Below are 11275 nucleotides of genomic sequence, written 5' to 3' on the forward strand. Positions count from 1 at the left end.
TCCCTCCCTGGTACACAATCCCCCCACACCCCTCCCACCGCCCCAAGTACATTCCACTATACAACCTTAATTGCGGACTCTTGTGATAACCATAATACCCTATCATACATTGCTTTTAAATTATTCAGTCCCTCATCTGTTTCAGTGCAGTATACACAATTTATCCAGTTTTCCCTCAGTCTTACCCCCACCCTGATATCAGTCCCATTTTACAGCAAGTGGCACCATACTTTGCTTTATTTTTAAAAATAGTAAATACCACTCTCCGATATAATTACATGTTTCTGTGTATGTTATTTTTCTTTTTAATATATTCTCTGCAAGGATTCAGGTCTTAACCATCTTAAATTCTTGATAAATACCCAAACCCAAATGCACTGCCATCAAGTCAGTTCCCACTTAAAGCAACTCTCCGTCTAGTGTGTGAACCTGTAAATCTTTACCAGAGGATACGGCTTACGTTTATGTCAGGAAACAGCTGGTGGATCTGAACTACTGAACTTTCACTAAACAGCACAACACATAGCCCATCATACTAATCATGATGCTAATAGACATTGAAAAAATGTTATGAACTTTTTTTTAAAGGTAAAAGATAACTAAGTATGCCTGATTATCCAGAGTTACAAAATACAGTGCAGAGTATTATTGTTGTGTGGCTTTGGGCAGCCTCTGGGCTCATAGCAACCCAATTTTACAGAGGAGAGCTATCCCATAGAATTTACTACACTATAACCTTTACAGAATCAAATCTCCAGTTATTTTAATAGGGAAAGTGAATTTGAACTAATGATCTTTTGGTTAACAGTCAAAGGTCAAATGTTTAATCACTGCACCACCAGTTATGTGTCCTCAAGCAACTACAACTCATGGTGACCCTAAGCACAAGTTCTGAACTTTGACCTATCCTGAGCCAACCTCACCATCTCCAACCAACATCCTTGAGCCCATTGTTACTTTCTCTTTGTCAATCCATCTCCATCAGCTCAAAAGAGGGTATTCCTCTTTTGATCTGACCTTCCACCTTTCTAAGCCTGGTGTCCTTTTCCAAGGACTAGCCCCTTTCTGACAACATGCTCAAAGAATGTGAGAACAAATTTCACCATCATTACCTCCAAGGAAAATGTTGGTTTCACTTTCTCTAGAACAGATCTATTAGTTCTTTTGACAGTACATGGGATATATGATACTCTTCTCCAACACTACATTCAAAAGCATCAATTTTTCTGTCATCTTTAGTCATTGTCTGACTTTCAGATGCGTAGGAAGTAATTGAGAAGACTATGGCTTAGATCAGGCCCACCTTAGTCTTTACACTGACATAATTTTTCTTTCATACTCTGGAATGGTCCTTAACAGCAGATTTTCCCAGTGCAACTCTTGACTTTCTTGACTTCTGGTATCATGGGTGTTGATTGTGGATCCAAGGAAAAGAAAATAGTCCACAACTTCAGTCTTTTTCCATCTGTAATAATGCTTCCCATTAGGCCAGTAGTGAGGATTTCTCTTTCCTTGATGTGATGCAATCCATTTTGAAGGCTGTAGTCATTGATATTCTGCAGGAAGCATGTCTGGTTCTCTTTTATTTCAGTGAGCAAAGTTGTGTCATCTGCAAAACACAGGTGGCTTGATGAGTCTTCCTCCAATTCTGATACCACATTCTTCATAAAATTCCAGCTTCTCAAATGATCTGTTCACTCTATAGATTGAAAAGATATGGGTAAAAGGATTCATCCCTGATGCATACCTTTTTTAATTTTAATCCATACAGTGTTCCCTTGCTCTGTTCAGACAAGGTTATTGGTCTAGATATAGGTTTTACATGAGCACAAATAAATGATCTCCTGGGGTTCTCATTTTTCTCTAAATTACCTATAATTTATTGTGGTCTACACAGTTAAAAGTCTCTCTGTAGACAATAAAATACAGACAAATAGGTATTTTCTACTTTCTGCCAGGATTCATCTGACATCTCATGACCCCTAGTGCCATGGCTTTTTCTAAATCCCATTTCAATTTTTATCAGAATTAACAAGCTTAGATGGACTAACATTGGCCACTGAATCATAAAAGCATTATTTACTATAACAGAAATGACAAATTAAGGAAAAATGGAATTGCATTCATGGTCAAAACATCATTTCAAGATCCATCCTATTGTACAATGCTGTGAGTAACAGTGTACTATGTATATGCATACAAGGAAGACTTGCTAATGCAACTATTGTTCAGATATACACATTTATAATTAAAGCCAAATAGGAGGAAATTGAGAAATTCTACCAGCCTTTCCAGTCTGATATCAATCAAACATGCAACCAGAATTCATTAATAATAATTCATGACAGGAATTTAAAAGTTGGGAACAAGGAACAAGGAATGGTAGTCACAAATTACACACTTGGTGACAAAAAAATTAGTCTGGAGAAAAAGGTAATTACATTTTGTACAATCAGTGGTTTATTAACTGCAAATACATTTTATTAAAAACACAAATGGTAACTATACACATGGACCTCACCTGATGGACTACACAGGAATCAGATGGACGGCGTCCATATAAAGAATAATTAGAGAAGCTCAGTGTCAGCTGTGAAAATAAGGTCAAGTGCAGACTGTGGAATAGACCATCAGCACTCATGCAGGTTCAAATTGAAGCTGAAGAAAATCAAAACAAGTCCACCCTAATCAACCTTGAGTCTATCCTAGCTGCATCAAAAGAGCTCTTTAAAAATAAAGGTACCATGATCTGAATAGAAAATAGACAAACCATGACACCACAACTGGGCTTTTTCTGAAAGACCTAAGAGTTTGAATAAGACTAGCCCAGGGTTCTCAGACCTAAGAGACTGAGATTAAAATGAGGTTGTTGTGGTGTGCCATTGAGTCAGAACCAATTCATAATTGACTCCAGTGCATTTTCAGAAGCAATAAACAAATTCCCATCCTTCTCCTGAGAAGTAGCTGGTGGGTTCACACAGCATGCGTTTTGGATTGCACTACAGCTTCTCTTACCACAGTGCCCCCAGAGTCTCAGGTGGTTTTAACAAAATAAGCAATAACAAATGGTGAGTTTACATAAGACTTGGAATTTTAATATCATTTTTGCCATCCCTTTGGCATCCTTGTAACCATTGGCATCAATATATAAATGTTACAGAAGGAAATCAATTATGCAAGTTAAAGTATACCACTGACAGAGATGAAAAACATTTTTTCCTAAATATATAGTGAACTTTAGGCATCCTTAAAAGGGAAATTTAGAAACAATGAAAGGGTGACTGAAAGACGATTATATATCATAACCCAACTCAATGCACTGTGTGTACCTTCAGCTGAAATAGAAGCACTGCTTTCTTCCCTCTTAAATTTCACTGTGTACAAAATTAGCTGGAATTCTCATTATCAGTGCTTTCTCTGAGGAGTAAGTAGGTATGCTAATCTCAGTTTTTTACAGATCTTAATTTCATAATGTCCCCAGCCATCTCTCAAATACCGTCTTTGTGAGTCATTCAATGTTTATGAAAAAAACAGCCAAACCCCACTTCAAATTAGGTGTTTAAATTCTGTATTCACAAAAAGGGAAGCCTAGCTGCTCTATGATAAGTACTAAAAAGCATCAGTAAAATAGTACATTTCTAAGATATTTATTTTAAGGTAAACACAGATTTTAATATTTATATATAAATCAATAAATAAGAATGGTTATGTTGAGGCTTTTTTTAAATTTTATTTAACCAACTCATACTCTTTCTCAGCAAGGGGAAATGCTAATACTGTAATCATAATTATTCATTTTTTAACCAAATTACTGCCATATCACTGAGATAGTCCATGCATAACGAAGTTATTAAAATGTGTTTGTTGAACCCCAGTTACAATTTGTGCACCTGTTACTTGAGAGAGGTGGAAGGTGGTTTTATTAGCATAATCTCTATAACTCAAATACAAGCTGAAGCCTCTGGCAGGCTAACAGCTGCATGCTTTGCAAGGCAGGATTTCAGTTCTATACAGTACCTCAATTCAATAAGTCGGTCTTCCTTTGCTCTGACTTCCTTTACTGTCTCTATTCTGTGCAGAGAGAATCCCTTGAATAGAGTCTCAGAGAAGTGGAGGGGCCTATTCTGAAAAGACAGCTGAGGATAGCACTGACACATACCTTTGAAAAAATGCTTAATAGTCAATAAGGACCAGACTTAAATAACTTTTTAGTGACATCTTCCTTCCATTTTCTCTCTCATACTCCAGACATAAATTTCTCTTCCCTCTGTGTTTATACTTATAATCTTCGATTCTGCCATGTATTAAAGAGCTTTAATTTTTTCTGATTTCTGCAAAAATCTGTGTTGGCATCCTAACCCCCTATTCCTGTGGATGGGACTAGGATTTTCTTTGTTATGTTAAATAAGATTTTTCAGTGTAAAATGTGTCCTAACACCCCCTTCTGCATTGTAAGAAGCAGCATAAACACTGGGCCCAGAGAGTATAAATCACAGATGGAGGAAGATGAAAGCCATGTGAAGATCACCAAGGAGCTGAGGAATGCTGGGGCTACAAATGCTGAAAGAGACAAAGATCTTAAAAGTAGAACAACAGAAAGACTTCTCCTAGAACCAGTGCTCTGCATGCAGACTGTTAAACTCTTAAACATAGAAAATAAAGTGTTCTTTAATGACATTCACTTGTAGTATTCCTGTTGCATTAGCACTAGGAGTCTAACCCAAAAATTAATCCTGGACTTCGTAGTATTTTTAAACCCTATGTTTCTTATAGTCAACTCTGTTATCTGTTTATCACAAAGCCTAGCCTATGAAAGTTGTTATTGTTGTGTGCCATCGAGTTGGAACCGTCCCATAGCTGACCCTCCAGAAGGTTTTTAGAGACAGTAAATCACAAAGGAGGAGATTACTCATCCTTCTCCAGCAAACTATGAAAGTTGTTGCTGTTATGTGCCGTCAAGTAACCTGAAACTCATAGTGACCCTATGTACAAAAGCCCTTAAACCCTGCTCTATCCTGTGCCAATTTTATTGTCTCCAGCACACCTACCCCCATTTCCCCAGACACTGAATCAATCCATCCCATCAAGGGTCTTTCTCTCCTGAGCTGTCCCTCCACCCTCCCAAGCATGATGTCCCTCTCCAAAGACTAGTCTCTTCTCACAACATGCCCAAAATATGTTAGATGAAGTGTCAGAACTCTTGCCTCCAAGGAACAACCTGGCTTCACCCTCTCCATGATGAACTTGTTTGTTCTCTTACCAGTCCATGGTATATTCAATACTCTTCTTCAACACCACAGCTCAAAGGCATCAATTCTCTTTCCATTACCCCTAGTTTTTGTCCAGTTCCCTGAGGCATAGCAAGTAATTGCAAAGACCATGGCCTGTGTCAGGAGCACCTTAGTTTCCAGACTGGCTACATTGCTCTTCAGTACTTTGGAGAGGTCTCTAACAGCAGACTTGCGCAGTGTAATCCGTCTTTTAATTTCCTGTCTGGTGGTACCAAGAATGTTAATTGTAGAGCCAAGCAAACGGAAGTTGTTAACAATTTCAGTCTCTTCACCATCTATAATGATGCTGTCAATCGGCCTAGTGGTGATTATCTCTGTTTTCTTGATGTTGAACTTCAATACATATTGAAGGCTGCAGTCCTTGACCCTCTGCAGCAAACACTTCAGTTTCTACTAAGTTTCAGCAAGCAGGGTTGTGTCATCTACATAGCGCAGATTGTTGATGAGTCTACCTCCAACTTAATGCCACATTTCTCTTCATAGAGCCCAGCCTCCTGAATAAATCTGTTATGCATATAGCGCTAGTCGCCTAGAGCTTCACCTCAAATATTTTGAACATGTTGTTAAGAGGTGCTATTCCTTGGAAAAGAACATGGAGCTTGGAAGGGTGGAGGGTCGGTGAAGGAGAGGAAGACCCTCAACCAGGTGGACTGAGACAGTGGCAGCTGATATGGGCTCTTCTGTGTCAAGAAGTGGGAGGATGGTACAGAATAGATAAAAATTCAGATCTTTTGTTCATAGAGTCTCTATGAGCCATGCTCACCTCAACAGTACTCAATAACAACAGCAGTAGTCTAGTCTGTAGGGAGTTCTGCTGCTAACCCAAAGTCCAGGCATCTCCAGTGCTTCAAATCAATCAATGATCAACCAATGGATCTATGGTACAAAGATCAGCAGTCTCCTGTCTTGCAATTTACAGCCTAAGAAACCCAATGGACAGTCAATTATGAATCAATTCTAACGTGATATAATAATAGAATAAATAAAAATGGGTGCTGATTGTCCATTTATAGAATAAATGAGTTAAATCAGACACTATCTACTTCTTCCCAGAGAGGATATTAAAGTATAAAAAGTTTGGATGAGATGATCCTGGCTTCGTCTTGGGCTGCCAAAGCTTAGAAGGTACAGATTTGGGGCAATAGGCAGCATCGTGATAGATGGTGAAGAGATTGAGATGGTTAACAGCATCAGTTTGCTTGGCTCCACAATCAACACTCTTGGTACCAGCAGCCAGGAAATTAAAAGGCAGATTGCACTGGGAAATTCTGCTATTAGAGACCTCTCCAAACTACTGAAGAGCAATGATGTCAGTCTAGAGACTAAGGTGTGCCTGACCCAGGCCATAGTCTTTGCAATTACTTGCTATGCATCAGAAAGCTAGACAATGACTACGGATGATAGAAGCAGAATTTATACCTTTGTGCTGTGGTGCTGGAGAAGAGTATTGAATATACCATGGACTGCTAGAAGAGTAAAACGGTTCATCCTAGAGAGGGTGAAATCAGACTTCTCCTTGGAGGCTAGGATTTTGAGGCTTTGTCTGTCATACTTTGGACATGTTATGAGGAGAGACCCTCCCTTGGAGAGGGAGTCATTCTTGGGGATGGTGGAGGGACAGTGCAAGAGAGGAAGACCCTTAATGAGATGGATTGATTCAGTGACTGAGGTAAGGGGGTAGGTGTCTCAGAGACAATAAGATAGGCACAGAATAGAGCAGGGTTTAGGACTTTTGTACATAGGGTTGCTATGAGTTGCAGGTGACTCGATGACACATAAAACAACAATAATTGTTAAAGATCAATCAGAGTTTTAGTCTTCTTTCCTTCTTATCAATGGTCCTTTTATTCATTTACCTAGGCCTGCTGTAACAAAATTCCACAAAGTGACAACTTATAAGAAGAGAAATGCATTGTCTCTTCCTTTTGAAGTTCATAGTCTGACTTTGTGTGTCAGAAATTGCATATTCTCTCTGAAGGCTCCAAGAAAATATCATTCCTCCTTTCTTATCCACCTTCTGATAGCCCTAATAATTGTTGTCTGTGAGAGTGTGGCTCTGATCTCAGTGTCTTTCTTCTCATGACTGTCTTCCTTCTGTGCCTCTCCCTTTCACATCTCTTCTCTTCTTTTATATAAGAGAATCAGTCATAGTGTATTTGGACTCATCCTTTATAGTATGACCTTATGTTCCTTTCACTCACTGTGTCAACAAAAATGCTGGTGCTTTTCAGGTCTTACTTACAGGTACCAAGACCTTAGAACTTGAGTGTATACTAAGCCACCACTGGCTTCTATAACAAACACAAAATCTTTCCTTCCTCGTGGAGCTTTTATTGCACAGAGAACCACTGCTGCCTCTTACCCTCCTCTTCCCAGTGAATTGCACAACTGATGTCAGTGTTTTAGTCTTGTTTGCCGTGAGCTTCACATATGTGGTCATGATTCTGTCTGGTTAAACTACTCATCACATCCTCGAGGCATGGAGAGTGTGGAGGTGTACGCCTGAGAGTTTCTTCAGTTCCCCTAAATTTATACTTGACTTTGTAAGAGAATAAATCATGGGGGGGGGGGTGTACATGTGTTTGTGTGTATATGTGTTATGTGAAAGGAAGAAGGGAGTGTAGAAAGATGGTTGGTTATTTGGAAAATATAGGGACACTTGCAAAAGAACATGAGTCTTATGTCTAAAAACATATTTATTATTCTTTGTCAGGTTGACTTTGGGTTCGCAAAGAAAATAGGATCTGGACAGAAAACATGGACATTCTGTGGGACCCCAGAGTACGTAGCCCCTGAAGTCATTCTCAACAAAGGACATGATTTCAGTGTGGATTTTTGGTCCCTGGGAATTCTTGTATATGAGCTACTCACTGGCAAGTAAGTCACATCATGTTTTATTCAACTTCTTTAGAAATGTGAGGAAATAATAAAGATAAAAGAACTCTGGTAGCCTAATGGTAAAGAGCTGCATTGCAGTCCAAAAGGCTTGGTGTTCAAATCCACGAGCTGTTCTGTGGGAGAAGGATGGGTAGTCTCCTCCCATTCGATTAACCACTTCTGAAAACCTGCTGGAGGGTCAGCTATGAGTCGGCTCTGACTCAATGGCAAATAACAGCAAAAAGAAATTAAAATAATGTTGTTGTTGTTGTTGTTGTTGAAGTGCCATTGAATCACTTGCAACTCATAGAGACCCTCAGTATAACAACTCTGAATTCTGCTTTATCCTGAACCAACCTCATTGTCTCTGACACACCTACCCCCATTACCCCAGTCACTGAATCAATCCATCTCATCGAGGGTCTTCCTCTCCTGTGCTGGCCCTCTACCTTCCCAAGCATAACATCCCTTTCCAAATACTGGTCCCTCCTTGCAACATGTCCAAAGTATGTCAGACGAAGCTTCAGAATCCTTGCCTCCAAGGAACAGCCTGGTCTCACCCTCTCTAGAACAAACCTGTTTATTCACCTAGCAGTCCATGGCATATTCAGTACTCTTCTCCAGCACCACAGTTCAAAGGCATCAATTCTTTCTATCATTCCTAGTCTTTGTCCAGCTTTTTGATACACAGCAAGTAATTGCAAAGACTATGGCCTGAATCAGTGCACCTTAATCTCCGGACTGACATCGTTACTCTTCAGTACTTTGGAAAGTTCTCTAACAATGCAATTCTTTTTTTAATTTCCTGGTTACTGGTACCAAGAGTGTTGATTTTGGAGCCAAGCAAACTAAAGATGTTTGCAATCTCAATCTCTTCACCATCTATCATGATGCTGCCAACTGGCCCAATGGTGAGAATCTTTGTTTTCTTGATGTTGAGCTTCAAACTATATTGAAGGCTGCAGTCCTTTACCTTCTGTAGCAAGTGCTTCAGATCCTCCTCAGTTTCAGCACGCACACAGGCTGTCGATAAGTAGTCCTCTAATCCTGATGCTATATTGCTCCTCATAGACCCCAGCCTCCCAGATAATCTGTTCTGAATATAGATTGAAAAGGTGTGGAGCTAGGACACGGCCTTGACACACACCCTTCCCAGTTTTGAAACAAGTAGTGTTTCCTTGCTCTGTTCTGACAACTGCCTCCCAGTCCAAGTATAGGGTTCACATAAGCACATTAAAGTGTTCTGGGAATCCCATTCTTCTCACAGCCAGCTACAGTTTGTTGTAATCCACATAGGACCAGATTTGAGGCCTTGACCACTAATGAGTGAAGATCACATGAGCTGTGGGAGAATATCAAGAATATCATGCACGTAGAAATCAAAAGGTCAATACAAAGGCAGAGGAGAAAGAATAGACCAAGGTGGATATCAGAAGAGACTTTGACTATTTCACTAGCGCACAGAGAAGCCAAAACAAAGGGAAGATATCAAGAAGTTAAGGAGCTGAACAGAAGATTTTGAAGGACAACACTGGAAGACAAAGTATTAATAATGAAATATGCAAAGAGCTGGAGACAGAAAATCAAAATGACCAAACTTGCTCAGCATTTCTTACACTAAAGGAGCTAAAAAACAAATTCCAGCCTCGAGTTGCAATACTTAAAGCTGCTTTTGGCAGAATATTAAATGATCCAGAAAGCATTAAAAGAAGATGTCAAGAGTATACACACTCATTGAACCAAAAAAGAATTGAAGGACACAGAAGAATTTCATGAAACAATGTATGAGCAAAAGCCTGTGATGATTAAGGAAGAAGTTCAATCTGCTCTGAAAGAATTGGCAAAAAACAAAACCCCAGGAATTGATGGCATACCAATTGGCATATTTCAACAAACATTTTCTGTCCTGGGTGTGCTCACTAAATTATACCAAGAAATCTGTAAGACAACCACCTGGCTAACTGACTGGAAGTAATCTGTATTTCTTCCCATTCCAAAGAAAGGTAACTCCACAGAATGTGGAAATTATCAAACAGTATCATTGATTTCACATGCAAGCAAGATTCTGCTGAATATTATCTAAAAATGACTGGAACAGCATATCAGCAGAAAGCTACCTGAAGTGCAGGCTGGGTTTAGAAGAGGCTGTGGTACTAAGGATATTATAGCTAATGTTAGATGTGTCTTTGCTGAAAGCAGGGAGTACCAGAGAATGTCTATCTGTGTTTCATTGCCTATGATGGCACCTAGCAGCAACAAAAGTTCTTTGTTTCCTACTTCTGCATCTCAGTCACTAATTACTGCTACTGCATCTATGAATATCCAATCTTTCGAAGATCTGAAAAGTTCATGGAAGACTTCAATTTAATCATCCCTGGCTTTAGTGTTTGGTGCATATATTTGAATAATAGTTGTATTAACAGATATTACTTGTGTGTGTATGCATATAATCATATAGCTTGCAATATTATAGTTCAAAATAGATTTTGAGTTGAATGCAACTCCATTTGAGCTCAATTTGTCCTTCCTACCATAATAGATCACATGATCATGTAATTCAGAGTGACCAGTGCTGGTTTGTCTCAATTCACTAATGCCTATGATGCCAATCTTTATATGTCCTGTTTAATTTTATAAACATTTTAATTTTCCTAGAATGTGCTTCATATATTCTGTGTTCTAACTAATAATGGATGTTTTCCTCTGTTTTTACCAATTTTTATTATCTTCCAATCTGAAAGGCATTACTTCCAGTTGCTTATGTCCAGTTGTTTGGCTAAAAGCAGAGAATACTGGAAATGTCTGTCTGTGTTATATTGACTATATAAAGGCATTTGACTGTATGGATCATAGAAAAATATTATTAGCATTGAGAAGACTAGGAATACCAGAACATTTAACTGTGCTCATGTAAAACCTATATCTAGGCCAAAAAACTTGGGCAGACAGAACAAGGGAACACTCCATGGTTTAAAATCAGGAAATATGTACATCAAAATTGTTTCTTTTATTCAAATCTATTCAAACTGTTGTTGTTTTGTTGTTGTTATGTGCCGTTGAGTCGCTTGCGACTCACAGCAACCCTATGTACAACAGCCCTAAACTCC

The 11275-nt window shown here is 39.0% G+C and overlaps 1 protein-coding gene across 2 annotated transcripts in view; it reads left to right on the top strand.

Annotated features, from left to right (window-relative positions):
* Positions 1 to 11275, top strand: part of PRKG2 (protein kinase, cGMP-dependent, type II) — a 201093-nt gene that overhangs the window by 134163 nt on the left and 55655 nt on the right. For both annotated transcript variants that reach the window (XM_006885285.1, XM_006885286.1), the window contains exon 14: positions 8005 to 8168. In XM_006885285.1, the coding sequence (XP_006885347.1) occupies positions 8005 to 8168 (164 nt within the window). The remainder of the gene's footprint in view (positions 1 to 8004; positions 8169 to 11275) is intronic.

This window comes from Elephantulus edwardii, unplaced genomic scaffold (assembly GCF_000299155.1).
Source record: "Elephantulus edwardii isolate Elephantulus edwardi_28Jun2011 unplaced genomic scaffold, EleEdw1.0 scaffold00042, whole genome shotgun sequence".
Classification (NCBI taxonomy): domain Eukaryota; kingdom Metazoa; phylum Chordata; class Mammalia; order Macroscelidea; family Macroscelididae; genus Elephantulus; species Elephantulus edwardii.